Source organism: Ambystoma mexicanum, chromosome 1p (assembly GCF_040938575.1).
Source record: "Ambystoma mexicanum isolate Mex_15411 chromosome 1p, UKY_AmexF1_1, whole genome shotgun sequence".
NCBI lineage: Eukaryota > Metazoa > Chordata > Amphibia > Caudata > Ambystomatidae > Ambystoma > Ambystoma mexicanum.
The window spans coordinates 1,275,902,897-1,275,925,095 of NC_090921.1; the positions used below are offsets into that span (position 1 = coordinate 1,275,902,897).

The 22,199-nt window shown below is 46.2% G+C and overlaps 1 protein-coding gene across 1 annotated transcript; it reads left to right on the plus strand.

Moving 5' to 3' along the window:
• The first annotated feature begins 395 nt into the window (after nt 1–395).
• PRMT1 (protein arginine methyltransferase 1) lies at nt 396–7,670 on the plus strand. Its single transcript, XM_069605221.1, has 10 exons — nt 396–605; nt 2,461–2,562; nt 3,694–3,849; nt 4,449–4,512; nt 4,601–4,743; nt 4,898–4,985; nt 5,827–5,942; nt 6,026–6,176; nt 6,556–6,677; nt 6,763–7,670. Exons 1-10 carry the CDS (start codon nt 576–578, stop codon nt 6,844–6,846), a joined length of 1,056 nt encoding a protein of 351 aa, XP_069461322.1. The 5' UTR covers nt 396–575; the 3' UTR covers nt 6,847–7,670.
• The last annotated feature ends 14,529 nt before the right edge of the window (nt 7,671–22,199 follow it).

The following is a 22,199-nucleotide window of genomic DNA, read 5'->3' on the forward strand; positions in this document are numbered from 1 at the left end:
CACATTGGAACGAAACATGTTCAAATGTACATTTGAGAGACAATCATTTTTGTCAAAGTTCAAAAAATATCAATGGAGAAAATATGTGCTCAAACACTCCTCTTAAATATCTATCGCTCTAATACATACTACCTTACCTTTTACAAATTCAAAATCACGTGGCTGTATTATTGTGTGTAACTTGTTATGTTAATAAACGATGCTATAAACTTAAAAACTTCCCGAGTATGCTATAAACTAAACCTGATTATTACAGGTATATTGTGGATGATTTGAGGCGGGATCTGGTGGATTAGACTACGGAAGTTAAAGTCGCAATCTCAAACTCGTCATGCTGTGTGACGTGACCAGCGGGTGGTTCTCGTATCACAATAGCTACCCAATTGAAGAAGGCGAAATCCTAACGGACGGCCGAATGCTCGAATACAGAAGCTAGAAGGCGGAGTTAACTGACGGACGGACGGCTGCATCTACGAATGGTTAAGTTCAGGGGCGGTATCGGTCGTTTCTAGGCGTATAAAGAGGCCATCCCGGCATGTCGCATTTCTCTCCGTTTTAAACCCGAAGATCGCAAGATGGCGGAGGTGGGGAGCTGCACCATGGAGGTGAGTTAAGCTGCGCGGTTTGCACTGCGAGCGGGCGTTGGGGCGGCCGCTGGAGGGCTTCTTAGTTGGTGTGAAATTGTCCCGAGGATGGGTGTTTAAAGGGTCGGAGGAATCTGGTTCCATTAACTCCTGCTTACACTAACCGTTGGTGTCATGATCACCTCCGTGACTCCCTTGTCGCCTCTTTGCTTTTCATGTCGGCACGATTTTACTACTTCAAGGAGCCAAACGGTGTGGTGGAATCTCGCGTTACCGACACTGTAGTGGTCCAGGCCTCCGTTACGTTTCTACCCGCCCAGAAAATCCTTTCATCCACTGGTCTGGTGGAACACGCAGCCATGTTGGCTTTTTATTTTTCATTCCGGTGGACTCTTATTTTCAAGATTGCATGAGAGCTTAAACACGTAATGGTTCAATTGGATCGTTTACCATTATGTCCTGTATGTCGGGGTTTCCCACATGGGTACCGTTTACTTGTCAAGGTCACGTTCCAGTTTAACTAATTTCAAAGTACCCTACAATCTTCCCAATTGTAACACTGCGGCGATTGTCTCTAGCTCCCTGGCATTAGTTCCATCTTGTGGTGTGATTGGTGTGTGTACTGGGTTGCAATGGGCAACGTGGGGTTTCAAGCGACTAGCTCGCTTGGCTTTTCTGGATCGGTGTAGAGTAGGATCCTGTAGCCGGTGCGCGTTTCTGGCGTTTTACTCTGGCCTGGATGTTAAAGTTTTTCTGAATGAATGGACTTCTGTCCCTGGCCTTGATAAACGCACTCTCTGCCACAATGTGAGAATGAAGCTAATTGAGTTTGTTTCCCTGTCGCTTTTTCCTAGAACTTTGTAGCCAAGTTGGCTAATGGACTGAGCCTGCGGAGTCCAGTGGAAGATGTAAATATCCTTTCGATGCATGGCTAGCCAACCTGGCTATAGAGTCTTAGCGAAGCACCTGCCACGCACTCTGCACCCTATGTTCACATGGCAAGCCCTGCTCATGGGTTCTTTACCGCTTCCATGCCGCCTTGGTCCTACAGAGGTTGAGGGCAGTCATCTGTCAGTTGAGGGCGTAAGGTATGGTACTAGAAGTGTTGTGGGTGATGCTCCCCAGTGAACATAGGACCGCGGAGTGCATGGTAAGTGTATATAATCATTATGTTCCCTGGCCGTTTAAGGGCATCGTGCAGTCAATGGGTTAGTCCCCAGAACTTCACCGTGAGATGTATTTACCGGTTTTTTGTTGTGGTTCAAGCGTGACCATGATTATATTATGGTGCGGAATGAATGGTGCGATAACGCTCCCCAGGCGAACACTAGTTTTTATGGCACGCCTTTTCTGCTCAATACCTTCGCATTCATACTCTCTAATAAATGTTACTATGCCATTATGGAAAAAAGCTTTGTGGCCGCTATTCACTACTTTAATTCACCAGTCTGCTCCCTCGTGTTGAAAATATACTGATTTGGGTTTTAAATATGGTTATGTTAGGTTTCAATATGGTTCTCATTGGATTCAATCCTTTGGTTAGTCTGTTTCATTCTGCATGATTTCCTTAACTTCCCTCTCAGCTTCCTTGCTCGTCTTCATCACGCTCTTTGGGCTTCCTTCGTCTCGCAGCCTGCCCCTTCCTTTTTTTTGGTGTATTGCGGTGTGATGTTAGTTGCACCCTGTTGTACGGTTTTAACATACTAACTTAGTATATTTGGCGCCCTTTTTGGTGGTGAGGGCCTGCTCACGCCTAAAACCGTTTTCCACGGGTCCCTAGTGTTACAAATACCTAATTTTGTACCCTAGCACAATGCATACCCGAAACTTTTGTGTTGACCTAGTGCTACCTTCTGAGACTTGTTTTCTTATTTAGGTTTCTTCAAATCAGCCCGACGATGTTGTCAAGCCAGCAGCAGAGGAGATGACGTCCAAGGACTATTACTTTGACTCCTACGCCCACTTTGGTATCCATGAAGTAAGTGCCAGTAGTATGACTGTGGAGATGACTGGGAAGCATGCAGATTTGCGACTGTAGAGGGCCTATATTACAACGCTTCCTACCCAGGGAGCCAATCCTATAGCGAGGGAGGGGAAAATAAAGAACTACCTGCTTCAAGTTACTGCCTGTCTCGCATAAGTGTAACCTTTTACAATACATGTGTCCGTTTTTTTTTACCACGCCCTCACTCAACATGTTTTATAGTGTATCCTGATTATGCCACTCTTCGTTTCAAAGTAACATAATGGTATGCATTGTAATTCCAAGATAGCGGTATGAATGAGAGCCCGGTGCCCACACTTTCAACCTAGGCCCCGGGCCGCCGCAGGGTGTGGAGCAGAGGGTACCCCCACAGTGGGAGGGCAGCCGCGAGTCACCTCCGACTAGGATCGTCATGGAAACATGGCCAAACAGAAGCAGGAAGGTGACCAGGGAAACGGTGGGGGCCTGGGGATGGCCGGCCCACACTGGAATAACAAAAGGGAAGGTGGGGGTATATCCAGCCTTTAGGTGAGCGGCACAACCTTTGTCCCCTTAGTTTTTTCCTTCCAGGACCAGGGTTTAGATGACCCTTGTGGGTGTCATAAAGTACACCTGTGTGCAGAGACTATTTAGCACAGTATGGCTTACAATTATATTTTCTATAAAACAGCCCCTGGTATCTGGCATTACCCGGCAGGCAGACCACTAGCTCTGGGGAACCTTGGACGTAGCTCCCAGCATGCCACCAGTCTAAATGCCATTTGAGTTCAAAATCAATGCTGTACCCAAGCCAAAAGACGCTCCTGGTGGTAGCCAGGCAAGCAGGCTGTAGTAAGCTAGAAGCAGGAGCTGAACCACTCTGCTAATTTCGAAACATGCTAGTGACATATCAAAACGGATTTCTGGTATAGTGGCGATATTGGTGTCGTGAAGGGAGAAATATGCTGTTATCTTGACTGTAGGGGGCCAATGGAAAGCTATCATTCAGTGCTTTTTAGCATTCCGATGTAGTTTCTAGATGTCTGGGAACCAATTTGATTATATTGGCAACTAGAGGTGTGTTAGTGACATTTGCTCCATTTAACATTGTAGCTTCCTTCACCATGTCTCCTTTGTTCCTTCTAGGAGATGCTGAAAGATGAGGTGCGCACCCTTACCTACCGCAACTCCATGTTCCACAACCGTCACCTCTTCAAGGATAAGGTGGTACTGGACGTTGGCAGTGGTACAGGCATACTCTGCATGTTTGCTGCAAAGGCGGGTGCTAAGAAAGTTATTGGGGTATGTACACGTAGACCCGGACGCTTTTAAACATGGTATATTGCTTTGTATTTTGTAGGTTGAATTGTTTGTTTATAACGGGATTGCAACCTGTGTTGCGCTTCCGAGACAAAACGCGTTTTTTCCGCGCTGTTGGTTCAATTCGAAAAAGCTGGACGCTATTGTATATACCAGAAGACGCTTGATGCTGGATGATCAGCTAGAGTTGCATCTTGATACATGGACGGGAAACGTGCAGCTTTCTAGATCTCAGACTGGCTACTGGTTTATGGGAGTAGCCTACATCTGAGGTTGCCTAGGCTGCTAGTTGGTTGGTATGCGATTGAATCTGATAACTATTATGCCTTGCCATGTAACAAACGAAAAGTACTGTACATTTCTCACTGGGTAGGGGTGCGGATGGGCAGGGAGCAATTGATTAAAGGAAAGCTACAACTGCCGCAAGTTGGTTATTGCCCACAATTTTACTTATGGGCCCAGGGGTGCACATTTGGAGATGGGATACCAAGCCTTGATACCTGATGCGAGTGGGATGGTCTAGGTGCTTAGACTTTTTGGATGTAGGCCTTTGACACTATTACGTTTTCTTTTTATTCCAGATTGAATGCTCCAGTATCTCAGACTACGCCATTAAGATTGTGAAGGCCAACAAGCTTGATCATGGTATATACTTTCACGCAACTATTGGTCCTGCTCCAAATTACGTCTGCACTTACCTGCCTGATAACACTTCCCCCTTCCTTTCTGACAGTGGTTACTATAATAAAGGGAAAGGTGGAAGAGGTGGAGCTGCCAGTCGAAAAAGTTGATATAATCATCAGTGAATGGATGGGATATTGCCTTTTCTACGAGTCTATGCTAAACACCGTCATCTATGCTAGAGACAAATGGCTGGTGAGTTCAAGGCACTTTTCTTTGGTCGCTTTGAGGAAATTTGAAACGGGGGGGGGGGGGGGGCATAATTCCTGAATCTGCATTGCATGGTGCGTTCTTTATCAGGCTATTGAATGGTCGGGCTGCAATTAAAAACTTACCCATTGTTCCCCAGACACCAGATGGGCTGATATTCCCCGACCGGGCCACTCTGTATGTAACTGCCATTGAAGACCGACAGTACAAGGACTACAAGATTCACTGTAAGTTTTCTGCCGCCATGTTGGGTGTAAACATACATGCTCCTTGATTAGACAATACAATCTGCAGCCCAGGGACCTGTGAGTTTTGGTATTTCTATCGCGCTCATAAACGGTGTTTCAGAGCGTGACAAGGGCAACATGGGAGAATGATCTTAATAGGCCTAGTTATGTTCTGTTTATATAGCGCTTTAATCCAAATCACTTTACAGTATAACAAGGTACAATGAGAGAAGCATATTTACTATCATGAAACACCAGTGAGAAAATATGTAGAACAATTTACTTAGGTGGGGGAGGGAGAGGAGGTTACAAATAACTGACTTGAGGTCAGTGGGGGTGAAGGGGTAAAGTTTGTGCATGGGGAAGGGAGAAAAGGGCGCAGACCAAGGAGAAACTGATGAATGGTAGTACAACTGCTGGGTTTAAGGCAGCGGACTGGTTAGGTCGAAGTGCCGTAAGAAAAGGGTTAACTGGGTACAGACCCCAGTGCAATGGGTGGCATAGAGGCAGTGCATTTGGGTGGCAGGGGGAGCACCATTGGTGGTTCTCAAGTTTTAGTAGCAGGGAGGCTGTTCAGAGGGATGCCCCAGCCGAAGACCGAGACAATATTGGGATTGTACCACGTTGTAGCCTCGAATGTGTGACTTGTAACACGCTTGATGGTAGAGCTTGGTTTCCAAGAGACTGTCTTGCTTCCAAGACACATGCGTTGCCCCTGAGCTTGAATTGGATTGAACTTCGGCTGATGGTACTGGTGAAGGGCGTACTTTTCTGTAATGTTACTTGTGCCGTCTCTGCGCCGTTATGTATACAATCTCTGAATGTTTGCCTCTCTTTGCAGGGTGGGAGAATGTGTATGGGTTCGATATGGCCTGCATAAAAGATGTGGCAATTAAGGAGCCTCTGGTGGATGTCGTTGATCCCAAGCAACTTGTTACCAATGCTTGCTTGATTAAGGTAACTTAAAAAGCTTCACACGAGCAGCAATTTGAGAATTAAACATTAAGGCTGTGATTTTGAGTTTCCTTTATCTGTTGCAGGAAGTGGACATCTATACTGTCAAAGTGGACGACCTGACTTTCACATCTCCTTTTTGTCTGCAAGTGAAACGCAACGACTACATTCATGCGTTAGTGGCCTACTTCAACATAGAGTTCACACGTTGCCATAAGAGGACTGGTTTCTCGACAAGTGAGTGGGATATTGCTGAATCTGCCGAATCATGGGACGGGCAAACCCACCCATAGTGATGTACATGTCAAGCTCTTCAACTTTGAGGCAGGCCACCTTCTGTGATTGGATCACGTTTCATTGTAGATAAATCCCTTACTTTTGGGGGGCGGGGGGAGTGGAGTTCCCAAAATGTACGGTTCCTTGCTTCGTCACTCGAGACCTTTTATAGTGGGTTAAAACTAATCACACCCTTCTGTGGCGAGGACTGTAGTGTTGCCGCATTAGAAACTTATTGCTTTCCTTGCCGAGTATAATGTATCCAGAAGACTCTTATTTTCTGCATGTCTGCCGCAGTTCATAGAAACCTTTCCAATCTAAAGCCTTTTTTTTAATGCAGGTCCGGAATCTCCATACACCCACTGGAAGCAGACCGTTTTCTACATGGAAGACTACTTAACTGTAAAAACGGGCGAGGAGATATTTGGCACAATTGGAATGAAACCAAATGCCAAGAATAATGTAAGTGCCTACATCTAAAATTAGATAACTAGCTTTGACCACTTAGTAACAAATGCCGTGGCTAATTGCATTTTTTTTTTTTTAGCGGGACTTGGATTTCACAGTGGACCTGGATTTCAAAGGACAATTGTGTGAAGTGTCATGCTCCACAGATTACAGAATGCGTTAAATAATGTGACTGAAGCAAACCGTTTTGTCCGAGATCCAGTCCGAAGAAATGTGTAGTTCTTGACACGTCACTCAAACATTTAGCTGTGTGTTTCACATATGGCAGACCTTGTTTTAACCCCGCTGCTAGCTGTTTCAGGGTAGGGAGGTTTTTCTAGGACTCCCGACTGCTGTTGCCTTTCAGAGGAACGTTGGTCATGTGCCCAAGAAACCATGGCTAGAAGTTTTATCAAATCCAGTCTATTCCCTCCCGTGTAAATAGAAATTTCCAATCGTAATTTGTAAAGAGCCACGCCATGGTGTTTTGGGAGGTAATGAAGTGGAACTGGCAAATCTGCCTTCATTGGTTTATTTTGTCAACCTGTTTCTGAATGGGCTGCTTCCATACACTATTTGCCTCCGTCGCAGGAATCCAGTGACATCCTGATGCACCAAGGTGGTAGCCTCTGTTGAATCCTGCCAGTGACTGGAAGGGCATATTGTGTTCTGATCTGCGGATCAGTCTTGGAATCTCCACTTTTTGGTTCGTGGAACTGTGCTGCTCCTTACCTGTCGGGCCTCCCGGCATTGAATGGGGGGGAGTGGGGCAGTTCTGAGATGCACTTTGGTTTTTGTTAACAGGTTTTTAACAGACTGGGGGCTTCGGCCTCAGAGCTTGTTTTTCTTTTGTGCTGTTTTGCAAATCCATTATTTGGATTTAAGGAAAGTCGTCAATTGTGGTTTTGTTTATTTTTTTACAGGACTCTCAAAGGCTAAACATTGTGACTGTTTCATAACTTATGTTTTTATATGGTTGCATTCATGATAAATAAAAGGTGAACTGTGTATTGCGTTTAGTTTCTGTTCAGGTGCAACTTGGACTCACAATGGAAGACCGTCCACCTCGTACGTGCATTTGTCTGCTGTCGTTGGGGCAGTCCACTGTTGGTCACCATCAAGAGTCGCATGTGTACACCAATTACAGAACTCCATCTAGGGACATTTCTAATTGGCTGTTCCAAGCGCCTAAAATGCGATGTTCACTTTCAATACTTCCACGGTCTAAATCCATGTTGGCCGATTGTCGCCTGAATACTTTTGGAATGATCTTTCATGCATTGGTAATCTCACTGCAGTAGATCGCTACCAGTGAGTTGGCAAGTGCTGCCTAGCTCCCAAAGCAGTAGGAACATTAAGCAGTCCCCACCCATTCCTTGCCCAGGCATGGTGGCGGGAAGTGGCAGCTGTAAACAATGGTGAGGTTTTCTTATGCAAGTGGCACAAATGCAAAACTGTTAGCACCTGCAAAGATGCAGGCTTAAAGGCACTTTACATCTTGATGCCAGGGTGTGATTGGTAGAGATGGGCCAGAGTGTAAACCACAACATTCTCACAGCACTCAAGTGGGTGCCTTCAGATTTATAAGATTGAAGGTGCACTAGAATGGTCTCAATGTAATGCGCAAAACGGTTAGATGCTACCCACACGAGTTTGCACCTCCAGTCTAGTATACTTAAAATTGTTGCACCCCTGCTATCCAAACACTAAAATGACCATGACAACCCCCAAATTCAAAGCCTTGCCCCATCATTTTTGACTTTCGCAACCATTGTGTTTAGATGTTTAGTCCATTTGGTACCTGGACACAACTCGCTGATCAGTCCCGTAGACCTGACTACCATCTCTGCAACTGCTCAAGGCCTGCCACGACCCCTGCAGTCATGATAGCGTGATTTCCAACACCTACCTCTCCTAGTCTTCTCTGCGCCATCCCCACCATATCTAACTTAATTTCACTGCATTTTGTCTACTAGCGCACCATCTGCTTTGCGTTCACTCTTCCATTTTAAATTCGAATTCCACTATATAGTTTCACTAATGCTCATCTAATGTAATTTTTTCCCTATTTTAGTTGCTCCGACACTTCTGGCTAAATTCACTAGGTGGCCTAGTTAGAACTGCAGTGCTGCCACTCGTGGCTAAGCCGCTGCCTTCTATATTCTCAAAACTGCTACACCATCACCTTTCCCTATCTCTGTACAGCAGGAAAAGAACAAAAGATAGTCTGAATTCAAACCCTGGGCTTACCATATGTCAGTACATACTCCCGTTTTCACTGTCCCATCCTGATCTTTGGACACCCTAAGCTCCACTCCTTCCTGTTTGACGCTGGCACCCAGTGGGAAATCCTTTCACATTTGCTTCATAGGTGTATCACTCAGCACCATTCTGGCTCAGTACCCAACCTCTTCGACCACATCCTGCCTTCTCTCATACTTCCTTCGCCTGCATCTCCCCTTCTCTCCCTCTGGTTGGTGTTCAATGCCCCTGTACCTCACCTCAGAACACCTTCAAAAGCACTGACCACCTCCACCTTGTGACTTAATGCCTGCTCGGCCATCTCCTGACCAGTTTCCTAAAACATTGATATTCTTAATGAGACTAGGTCAATGCAGCTCACTGCCTTGACTCCCTGACAGGTTCAAGGTAATCTCCAAGCCTCGACCACACTGCACTGATGGCAGTTGCCTTATTTTTTGTTTTCTCGAACCACCCTGACCATGGATACCAGCCTCCACCTCCCAAGTACTCTCTAGGTCGGCTTCTGCACTTTACTTTCCTCCACCTTTAACATCTTGGGTGATTGTCAACATTCAACTGACTCCTCCCCAGGCTCTGCATCCACTCTTCACTCACCTTTCCACCTCAAACTCCCTTCTCGGCCAACCCACACAGCTGGACACTTGATGCGCCTTGAAGCACTACAAATGCCATATGCCCTAAGTCACTGACCCCTCTCCTTGCATCTTTGGGTTGCTGATTGCCCAAAAAGTCGCAACCTGGTTCCACCCAATGAAGTGAGTGGCTGCGGCAGCCTTTACCTCCAACTGACACTGAGCAACCTACATCTTTCTACCCCTTCCCCTCCTGTCACAACAAGTTACCAGAGCTGTAGGCTCTCCTTCATCCAGGACCATCAAGGATAACATTGGCTCTCGCCAATTGCTGCACTGGACCCCCCCCTGTGTGCCCACTACAGGGGGAAAAAATCCTCTGATCCATCCTGGGGAAACTGCTTGAGAAGCTGGCCTTGCCCCAACTCAACTCTGGCACTGAACTTCTTGATGGCCACCGACCATCAGTCTGGATTATGAGCATTCAGAGGCATGGAAACTGCTCTTCTGAATACCCATGAAGAACTGCTCACGTCTGTACTCCATCTCTCCTCATCTTTCTCGATTTCTCCGACATTTGACACAGTAAACCATTCCAATGCTTGTAAAAGGTCATGATACTCTTGGTATCTCGAACGGGCACTGGATTGGCTATCCTCTTTGCTCACTAACCACTCCCCCCAAGTCATCCTTGGCCCGTTCTCTCCTACTTCCATCTCCACCTATGGTGTCCCTGAGGGCTCTTTACTCTCCCCCTGGCTTTCTACTCTCGCCTTCCAGTGTTGCATAGAAGGCACACATCTCTTGACACTCCCTGCTGACCCTCCGTCATCCCTGACTGCCTATCTGCCATCCAGTCCTGGTGCACCTCCAATGATCTCTGCCTGTAAAACTGATACTTTCCCCTTACTCCTTTGGCTCTCGCCTTCCTGAAGATCCTCACTCAGAACATTGCCAAGAAATCCAACTATTGGCTAACGGTTCCTCACTTTCCTCAGAGGCTCACTGTTAGTAAAGCCCTGGTTCTCTCTGGACTTGACTACTGTAACAGCCGCTTCACCCCCAGTTTATACAGGATATGGCTGCAAGACTATACTTGGCCTTAAGCCCAGGGACTGCATCTCCTGCACTAAAGTCTTCACTGCTCCTGGTTGCTGCACAGATCTCCACCCACAAGGCTGTCTGGACCTGGGGGACCACACTAACTTTCACTTAATACTCTACCTCTAGACCACTTCGTTCCTCTGGCACCAAGTGTCATGCTGATGGGGGCAGGGTGTCGCTCCCTTTCCTCTGTGTACTCCCTCTGAGAGTCTCAAATTACAGATGCTCCTTAAAACTATCCCTTTCTTCCTCGCCTCTGCTGAATCAGTGTACTTGGCCCTTATGCATCCTCAGGGCCTTGACCTCGCACCAATTGGTCCCCAAGTCCTGTCTATCCACAGAACTTGGCAACTCCCACAGTTCAGGCACATTCCTAGCACTTCATCTATGGCTCTCCCTCGAGCTTGGACCCCCACAGCACTCACCACCTCTTCACTTCTACACTTGCACCTTCTGAATCCTCCCAAGGCATAGTGGATGTGTCCCTTCCCCTCTTATTAAATAGTGTAATGTATTTCCCTCCCCATCTGTCCCTGACCTGTGGGTGCTTTGAAACAGTATTTTCTTATTGTATTGGTGCCTAAAAAAAGTAGCTTCTTGGCTCATATCACACGTGTTCAGGTGAGCTTGGGTGAGGCCCTGACCCCCTTGGGCCTTATCTGGGCATTGTATTCTTCAAGCCCCTGGGCCCTGCCCGCAGTGTTGCTTGCCTCATGTCCCTGCTTACCCTTCATCCCGCCTCCTAGCCATCCCCATTATCTGATTGGCCGGTTGGGGCAGCCCCTGCAGCTAAGGGCCCCAAGGCAAAGGGTGGCTCCAAGATGTCTGCCGGTGTCAGCAGGGGAAGCAAACAGTTAACAGACCAACAACTGTGTGGCATGGGTGGGGTGTAGAGCAATTGCTCTACTCCAGAAAGCCCTTGCCACTATCTTACCTCCCATGACAGACTTAACACAAGGCATAATTGGAACAATTCCATATTCTAACATAACTGTCTAGTTCAATAGGCGCTATACTTAGATGAATTCTAAACACCTACCTGCATCACATCTGGATAAAACGGTCAATGTTGGCTTATGCCACACCTAGAATTTAGAACATTGGCCTGCACCGATCTAGATAGGTTGGCGAGGGCTATACTTGGACAGAATGTTAGCGTGCTGAATGTCATATAACCCACTAACCAATATAAGCTCAATCTCTGTATACTTATCTCACTCAACCATCTCTCGCACAAGCCACATGCACTTCACCACAACATATGCCGCACCAACAGCACGGGTGGACTGACACAGGCCCAAATCTCTCACCAAAGCCCAGCACCCATTGTATACCGAGTTGAAACTGCCAACAGTACACCATTCCCCTTGCTATCCTACCCCCTCTTTACCTTACTAACCCACCCCACATTGTTTGCAGATCCACCAAAGTGCCTGGGGGACCAATTCTGTTGGTGACGGTGCGCTATACAAGTACCTTAACATAACCAGTTACTCAGCCTGGGTTTTAGAGCACTTTAGCCTGGGTTCTGGACATCACTTCCACACGAATTCGTTTTTGCTTTTATTGGCAGGATCGTAGTTCTGCTTCACAAGATGGTTGCCTCCTTGGTTAAACGGGGTTGGTGCACTTTGCCTACGTGAAGGGTGTAGTTACTTTGTATGGACCAAACCGGCCCTGTCTGAAGCTGCAATCCTATGAAACACTCCCGTTAACGGCATCTCCCCACTCACCGACAATGGAACACAGTACATAAACAAAATGGAACCAAAAACGATGACTTGTATTAGTGCATTGCAAAATAAATTAGTGCTTGTCCCATAGTGACAATTTACTTAACTTGTAACCTTCTGGTCCAATTGGTGCATTTCTATTTGAGTGTAGATACTTTGGCCACATGAAAAGTTGCAACGTTGCATAAAACTGGCATGCAAGTGCAACTATTCACTTGGGTGGGCATGACATTTTGTTTAGTCTCTAGGGCTGAAAAATCCCATAGTTGGGTTCTGCTGGGTTCATCTAGTTGACACGTGCCAGATTGCTTCCATTGAGACCCAGCGATTAACCCGTACACTGCAATATTCCTTTAAAAGCGGCGCCTTTCCATGTAGGGCAAGGTTTAATGGAAACGGGAAGTTCTATTTTGCTGGAATTGGGCCATTTGTTCTGAGTTTCTCAGGAAAACTCTTGTCGCTGTTTGTGTTGAGGCAACGTTTCGTGACGTTCAGCCGCTTTCTGAATGAAAACGGATTGCGAGCTAACGCACACTACTGGCCTAATGCGAGAAACCTTAATTTTGTTTTTTGGTGCGTAAATGAAGGCATCTCTGCAAGCCCTGACTGGGCGCGAATCGCCAACATTTCAGCTAGCAGCCACATGTATGCATTGTGCCACAGACCAATTGCTCTTTGCAAGACGAATACTATTCGTGCGCAAGCTGCTCTAGTAACATGCTCTAGTCGCATCTAAATGTGCTATTTATATCCGCAGAGATGTCCCGAATCCTCCCTTTTGCCACTGGCACATTCCAGTCTTGTTGCTGGCCTGTCTCCCACAGGGTACATTTTCCCCATGTGCTACACTCGTAGAAATGGACTTGGTGTTTTGGGTGTCCAGTCATCCCAAGTGGCCTGCGGCTGTGATAAATGGGTCATGGAAAATAAGATCGCCTGTTTCCCACCCACCGTTTTTAAAATCGTCTGGTGTGTGGTTTGTCAATTGTCCCCGTCAAGTTAAAAAAAATTGATTTGAAGTGTTTACAGCCTGCCCGTTGCATTGCTTCCCCACCTACTGACGAGTGTCCATGGTCTTTATTTCGACCGTGAAACCAAGTTCTTATAATGGACACTGGTGGTCTCGATCAATAGTAATTCCTCACAGCAAGCTTTGCAAAGGCTGCGTCCCAACAAATACCTCCAAGCTAACCCGCTGGCGTGCCCGTGTTCTGATCTATAAGTAACAGCGATCTGTCATGGCGGGGCCATTGGCCGCATAGAACATCATGCAATAGATGTACATACTGAAGCATAGACAACTGGTGTATATTTGGAAAAGCGAGATCACGTTTATTGGAGTCGTACAGCAATACAGAGGTCAGTCCCAGCCCTAAGAAAATTCACATCCTTGGTCTAATAAGGTAGCCCCTCAGTCGGGCATCTTCATAAGTTCCCAGGGACACTTGTCACTTGCGGTTTGCAGAGTTGTGGGCATACGCCCCTGTCAAACAATTCTTTGGGACCACTGAATCTTGTTGACGGGCGTCTCAACTGTCCCTTAAAGACTTAGTGCCCGTCTGAATTTGGCTGGTGTGATGCCATCGGGAAACCGCCCATGGCTGAAACCAGGGTTGTCCTCCCTGGCAAGGACTGCCCCTAACTGCCATGCTTTGGGGGTGGCACCCCAATGCCTCCACTAACTTCAGACCTTATCTACATGCCCTGTCTGAGTAGCACAGCCAGCCCACTTAGGTGCTGTGACCACAACCCTGCGAGATTGTTTTCCATGTGTTAACACAAATACCTTCCTAGACATCCTCTGGTATCTGACTGCCAGGTGCGTACATGCCCCCCCCCCCTTTCCTGGTATCCGACTGGCAGCAGTCGCTCCCATACCCTTTGGATGGATCACTGTCTGCTCTTGCGAGCATGGCCCACCTCTGGACTCTGACCGCCAGGTCAGCACCCCCTCACTGCTCCATATACGGGCCAGATTTACTCCCCATCCTCTTTTCGGGTGTCCTCTTGGCACCCTTGTTTACCAAATGTGCCCAGTTTGTTGTGAGGCGCAAGATTAATCCTAGTGGGGTAATACCATCTAACCATGGCTGGGTAAGTGGGGGTAGAGGGGCAGTGACTCGAGGGATTTTTTTTTTTCCAGTGGGGGGGGGGGCGGCACTCTTGTCGCCTGTGGTGCCCCTCGTCGCTATCACCATTGCTGGCAGGCTTATCGCTCCCGAATGCTCACTAGCTCTGCCAGTGAGCAAACTCCCTGACTGGCCACCATTTCTTGAAATAACTGGCCTGATTCATAATGTAAACTTTTCCCATCGTACCTGCTGGTGTTCTAACCCTAGGTCGCCACATGCTTTCTCTGCTCACATTTCCCAGCATTCCTGTATCCCGTACTAATAGCTATTGCAAGGCCCTGTGGCACCCGGGCCCCCTGTACCAGAGCATACCTCCCACTCCAGAGTGTGACCTGAGGCTAAGACCATATTTGCAAAATTACCATTGCACTTAAAATCACTTTCCATTCTTACATTGTAACTAAAACTGGCTGTCCCGGAGGTCCCTCCACCTTGTGGTGCCTGTTGAGTTCGGGAGGCAGGTGTGTACACCCCCATGGACCACTGTCAACGCTACCCAATGCTCAAATTGCACAGCCTTATTGTGGGGGTGAAGTGTCTTACGGTCTCAAACGTGTGGGTTTTCAAAGCCCACAGTTGGATTTTTGAAAACGGCCCTGGCGCTGAGAATGCCATAATTACATGCAGGTGGGCCAAGTATCCAAAGCATCTTGTGCTATTGAAGGCCTGCTGGCCAACCGAACACCTGGTAACAATGTGCATGCTTTCCTTGCTTGCATTCTAACCAAAATCTCTCATTGTCGTGCACTAATGCATCCACCCCACTTTACCACTGACAGGCTCAGTTGGGGTGCTCCATACCAAAAAAATCGATGCACATCTGCTGTACTCATGGCCATGATCTAGAGACAACCTGAAGTGATCCTCATTGTCCTTGGATATCTCCAATAGTATATAAACCTAAGTCTGTTAATTATCGACACTGCAAGTGTGCTGGACAATCCCCCCGCCCCCCAGTCTGCCTGCATTGGTAATGGACCCTCTGACAAGTCAGTAATTTACATTGCCATTATCCTTCAGTCCCCATCACCTGTCCATCCCCATTCCCTGGGAGGGTGGGGGGAGATCGTGCAACCTTGTATTGCCATGCTGACGGTCTGGCATACTGCAAAGGAAAAAACAGCATATCCACATACCAGACTAAATGACAAATTGAGGTAGGCATCTGGTGCCCTATGGCTTCTTTCGGCGGGTGCTCACCATGTAGGTACACTAGCCTAATTTGACCCAAACTGCAGATCGGACGTGCATGCCCAAACAGAAAAGTTCAAGAGCACCAGAATGCACACAGCAAAACTTATTGTATCTGAGTTGCACACGCAAACCTTACATATATTTCCGTGTTTCTGCTTTGTCTGCGACATGCCTGTTAATGTTCCTTTCTTTCCACAATGACCTTGTGTTTAGCACGTAAAACAAATCATTATTGCTGCAAAGTAAAAAACTGCAACCTTCAGTACCCACCCCAGGTACTCCTTGACCTTTGCCTTGTGCATAGGCGCATTATAAATACCCAATAAACCAACACATGTGCCATAAAGTTGAAAGGGGTGACCTCTGCCTTGTGTACGGGCCCCTTATAAACTGAATAAACCACCAGCCACATGGACCCCAATTGAAATGGGTGCATCGTAGAATTTAACAATGGTGTGCTCCAATGCAGGCTTCCCGATATCACGGTACACCTCAGCTTTTCCCAGTTGGGTAATAATATTGTGGCCCCACTCAAGAGCTGTGGGGGCCTATTGAACATGCTGGTTGTGGGCACCCCTCCGATAGAGCAGAAAACAGTCTAAGACACCCGCCTGTCCAATGTTACATTGGCTTCTAATTATGAGACAGCCAGTCCGCCAGGAGCTAAAACACTAAATGGCCACTGAAAGCATAAATAATAGTCCACCAGCGGCTCGTGTAGAGGACCGCTGTTAAAAAGGGCAAGTCCAGCAATGTCTTCAGAAGGCAAAGGGTACAGAACTGTGCCAGCGCACAATCCACCAAACCATCTCAGCTTTTTAAACCAGACCATGAACCTGGCCATTACTAGAGTCACTACAATATTACTGTGGTGTCAATTGTTTAAATTGGGCAATTTATACCTGTAATTTTCACTGCGCATGTTTAAACCACACCAATTCAGAACACAGGCTGCTCCTTCCAGTACAAGTTAGTCACTCATTATGGACTATGCAGGTATGTATGCCCCACCGACCTGCCAGCCCTTTTTCGGCCAATCAAAGCAGGCAAGTTGAGGGGAATTTAGTTTGAGATAACCACTCCATCTTAACCTTTTCATTGTGCATTTGTCTTTTTTATTTCTATTAAAGTCCTTCATTAAATGTAAGGATGCAAGAAAATGTTTGCATGGTGCCTATGAAGTAAACATTGTAACGGAAGTGCAATTATTCTATACCGATCAACCATAACCTTGCTCCGACTGTGCCTCAAGAATTGTCTCGGATTTGAATGGAAAATGGTGCACAATTGTAACTGACCATTCTTTTCTTTGATAACCCCGTTGCAGTAGCACCCATTACGATGAAATAAGATGCCAATAGCGCATTTCAGAATATTTACTCAGCAGCACTGGTCAAACTAATTCAGTGAGTTAACGCATCATATTGGTTCATTGTTGCCATGAGCCTAAAGCCCTTTAGGCTATTCCCTGCCTGTAGCCTGATAATTTTAATCCAGCTTAAGCCATGCAAGCATCAACATCCTTCTTTCCTTTTATGACCTGTTCGAATAGCACCCCTTACGCCAACAACATCCTCAATCTCACTGCACGTGAACAAAGTTTTAAATGTGCTAAGGTAAGCATTCCACTAGTATTACCCATAAATCGCTATGCAAAGACGCGCAGCAATTAAAAAACAGTCCATCCGTGCAAATGTGATTCAAATTGTTGATTTTTTTCAAAGATATTTAACCTGCCAAACTGGTGAAGAATTAGTGGGACAGAGAACCCAATTTTTGGACAGTCACCCTAGATAGAAAGGAACACATTATTTTAGCAATCATTATTGGCCCTAAAGATTGCCAGATTTTTAGCACGAAAATCAGGCAGTTTACCAACCTTGTTTGCCACAATCGCATTTACATTTCCCCCTTCACTTCCTAATTAGCACAAAATGCCCCGTTTACACAATGTGCATATTTTGATGGGATTCAAGGATGTCCTGGTAGCACCTTTTCACAATAATCCTTTCCAAGCACCCCTCGACCTATAGTCCCACAAGGCATTGGTATTGAGACAAAAAAACTGATGCCACCCGGCATGGTGATCTAGCCTACATTCAAAACTCATACAAGTTAACCATGCAATGGACCAGAATACTTGGGGCACTGGTCTCATGCCACTTCACAGTGCCCTCGTCCTGCCAATCGAATGAATTAACTGCCATTTTGCAACTGAGGGCCACCCTTCTGTCTGCCCAGACAATTCCATAACCCAGGCCTGCGCCGCAGCTGCCACAGGCAGGTTGTCACTTCCTGGGACCCAATCAAATGAATTGCATAATCCTGGAGCTCATAGACTTAACCTGGTATGTTCATTTTCACGGTCAGTTTCTGCCCCTCCACTATACTTAGACAGACCCAAACAAGAGCCGTCCTTTCCTGCAATCCTTAAACCTGTGTTGTGCACAGAGAAATACATAATTAACACCACATTGAACCCATTCAGTTTAAACATGTTTGTGCTGCATTGCAGCCCTGTAATGTACCGTGTGAAGGTGCTTTAAAACCAAAATGCTTCACCATGTCTTCCTGGAATCCTCGCACAATGGCAAACTGCATGAAGGCCATGATCACATCCCTCATAAACTCATGGTTTCAGGTCAAGGACACGAACCTGGCAATAAAGAACACGCCCCTTGTGCCATAAATGCCATAATACTGAACCCAGATTTCCCAAATTGCAGGATGAAAAACGCGTTGCTCTGCATCATCCTACTTCCAACAATGGGCGCGTACTACCGCCACACTGGTGAAGAAATATTAGCGCCTAAGGGATGATTTCCATGGGTTGCTCTGTCAGTTTGCAACCCAAGTGCTTGATTGATTATCATAGTTAGATGGCAGTACCCGCCGGCGCGACATAAGAAATGCCCTTAAATGTTTTAAGCAGGAGACGAAACTTCGCAAAGCCCCTTTCCATCCTGTGTAATAAACACTCGCCGGAGATACCTACTAAACCCACTATGGCATCACCGTGACACTGGTTCCTTGAACAGCAATGGGTAAAGAAAAACACTAAAATTAGGAAACCTTAATTTCGAGTTAAATGCCCACAAGGTAAGAACGGTCCTTGTGCGGACCTGGTTTATCAACCCCTGTATACTGGGAGGTGCCAAGGAATTTGAACTATGCAACCTTGCGCCAAACCGCAGGCTTACTCTGTATCTGGTGACCTGTTTTGCATGCATTATTCCCTGTCTGTGGCTCATGCATTTAATGTACAAACCATTTCATGCAATGTGGCCGAAATTGGTGAAAGTAAACAAAGAAGTGCTAACTAATTATCCCTTAAGTCTGTTTAATCTAATCGCAGTAGCTGCACTTATCCCGCTACCCAGTAATGAGTGTTTCTATACAAGCGGATGTTGCATAGCGACGTCGGTAGTGCATTCAATCCAAAACATGGACAATTAAATTCTTTCTGGTATGCCAACTGATATGGTACTGCGGCCAATAGGTGCTTTCCATTCAACCACCTGTACGTTCTAAATAACAAGCGGCACGGCGTCTGCAATATGTGCATGAAAAAACAATCTTCAACAATATTCACCCCTAAAACAGCTGTATCACGGCGGCCGCAATGAGGTGCATCAATACCAACACTCCCAATTCTAAATTTCGAAACCAATTCTTGTTGTTCTTATGTTTTCACAGCCTCGTGAGAATCTTGTGCCTGCGATGGGCCTGTATGCTACATTACGATCTATAGGTTTGAAACATCCATCTTTGCTTGGTATATTTGTCATAATCGCTGGTCTAAGCAGCCTGAAACATTTATTTGAAGGGAAAGCAACACTTTAAAGCTACATGGTTGAATAAGTACATAAACAATACAATATCTCACTAAAAAAAGTGATGAGGAATTGTGTTTGTCAATTTATTTTTGGGGGGTACTTAATTTAGGAGGGGGGTCAGGTTACAACTTGCATTTGTGTTCACAGCCTCGTGAAAATCTTGTTCCTGCGATTGGCCTGAACATTTCTTTGGTAACAGTAAGAATTGCACCACTGCTGCAATATGATCTCTAGGCTTGGAGAAATATTGTGGAAATACTTGTACACCTGGACCATGTTGCATGCTCTCTGTCTGAAATATTTCTGAGGACAGATAGCAATGCTGCTTGTTCGGATTGGATGAGTACAAAAACCCAAACCACTTCTCTATTAATGTTAAAAACAAAAAAAAGAAATAAAAGAGGAATTCTTTGGATGCTAATTGATTTCTTGGGGGGGGAGTACTCAGTTTGGAGCGGGGACGTTCAGGGTACAACTTTTTTTTTTGTTCACAGCCTCGTGAAAATCTTGTTCCTGCGATTGGCCTAAACATTTCTTGGTAACAGTAAGAATTGCACCTGTGCTGTTGTACGAATTTTAGGTTTGGGTCTTACAGGTTTGGTTGGAATAATTGTCATACAGCTCGATCAGGAGTTACAGGGGTCTTACCCAAATTGACCTTTTGCACAATTGACCCAATTATAGTGGTCCTAATTGACCTTCTGCACAATTGACCTTTATATTATTGTAGTTATTTATATTGTATTGGCTTGGTTTTGGATTATAAATAATATAAGGGGATTGGGGGGTTGCAGGGCTTTTTGGATTGGGTAGGGGACTTGCGGGGGGTTTCCCCCCGCATATATGTCCTAATTGACCTTCTAAATTAGGTCAATTCTCCCGAGGTCGATTAGTATACAACCGTTACAGGCTCTCAGACTGACATTCTGAGAAGTGAAGGTGATGCTGCTTGTTTGGCGAAGTAGAAAACAACACAATTTTTCTTTTTATGTTATTCTTTGGATGTCAATTGATTGGTTGGGGTAGTATTTGAGTAGGGAGTTCGGGGCACAACTTGTTGGTCTTTCTGTTTGCAGCCTCGTGACAATCTGGTCCTTGGGATGGGCATAGAACGGATTCCTGAAATTTTGTTTGGTAACCATAAGAATTGCGCCACTGCTGCAATATGATCTCTAGGCTTGAGATCTGCATCTTTGCTTGAAATACTTGCCGTACACCTGCACCACGGTTACATGCTCTCAGCCTGAAATATTTCTGAGGACGGATAGTGATGCTGCTTGTTTGGCTTGGATAAGTACAAAAACACAAACCACGTCTCTTTATGCAACAAAAAAAAAGTTTATCTTTGGTTGTCAATTGTGCTTGGGGATAGTATTTTGAGTATGGGTGGTCAGCGCACAACTTGTTGGTCTTTGTATTCACAGCCTCGTGAGAAGCTTGTCCCTGTGATGGGTCTAAAAATACAACCCTGAAGTTTTGTTTGATAGTAAGAATTGCACCCATGCTGCAATATGATCTTCATGTTTGAGACCACTTGTCCTACACCTGGACCATGTGTTACAGGCTCTCAGCCTAAAATATTGCTGAGAAGGGAAAGCAACACTGCGTGGTTTTACACCGTGGATGCTGGGTGAGTAAGCAACCTTGACTGAGACTTTAACCTGAAATTTACCTGCGCTCCTGTGCCTGTAATTTGAAATTTTCCTCGGCACCGGTGGCCTAGAATCCCCTCTTGCTGTCGTCCTCCCTCCCGCTTCCTGGTTCCCTTGCCTCCCGAATCGCCCACCCACAGTGATTGGTCCACCGGACCGTGTTTGTTAGGTCTATCGACCCGAGCAACACTCCAGCTCCACTTTACACCATGGATGCTGGGTGATTAAGCAACCTTCACTGAGGCTTTAACCTGAAATTTACCTACGCTCCTGTTCCTGTAATTTGAATTTGCCTCTGCCCCCATCCCCTCTTGCCGTCGTCCTCCCTCCCCACTCCTGCTTTCTGGTTCCCTTGCCTCCCGACCCGCCTACCCGCCCTGATTGGTCAGAGCCCTGGTCCTAACAGACCCTCCTAGGGCAGCCCTCTGCTCGTGCAGCCCTGCGTTTAAGGGCCTGAGGCAAAGGGCGGCTCCAGATCGTATCTGCAGGAGAATCAAGAAGCCAGTCGCCTGCCGTCAACCAGCACCAACCAAGAAAAGTAAGTGTGGCAAGGGTGGGGACTGAAGCAATAACATCACTCTAGAAAGCCCTGCCTCTCTTACTTAGTTTTACTGTGTTAAAGTTTGAATTTTGAAAGTCTGCCCAACAACATTGAGTGTCACTGTGTTGAATCTTGCATCTAGATTGTGTGCCCAACAACATTGAGTGTGCCCTGACAGCGTCTCTGTGTTAAAGGTTGAATTTTGAAAGTGTGCCCAACAACATTGAGTGTGCCCTGATAGCGTCACTGTTAAAGTTTGAATTTAGAAAGTGTGCTCAACAACATCGAGCGTGCCCTAATAGCGTCACCGTGTTGAATCTTGCAACTAGATGTGCCCAACAACACTTTGTGCCCTAATAGTGTCACTTTGTTCAATCTTGCATCTAGATTGTGTGCCCAACAGCACTGAGTGCCCTAATAGCGTCACTGTGTTAAAGTTTGAATTTAGAAAGTGTGCCCAACAACACTGAGTGTGCCCTGATAGCGCCACTGTATTAAAGTTTGAATT

Excerpts from the sequence above, each read along its gene's own strand:
- PRMT1 (XM_069605221.1), top strand. The coding sequence starts at position 576 with ATGGCGGAGGTGGGGAGCTGCACCATGGAG. Across the intron at positions 3,850-4,448 it reads GTGCTAAGAAAGTTATTGGG|ATTGAATGCTCCAGTATCTC; the intron begins GTATGTACACGT and ends TTTTTATTCCAG. Across the intron at positions 6,177-6,555 it reads GAGGACTGGTTTCTCGACAA|GTCCGGAATCTCCATACACC; the intron begins GTGAGTGGGATA and ends TTTTTAATGCAG.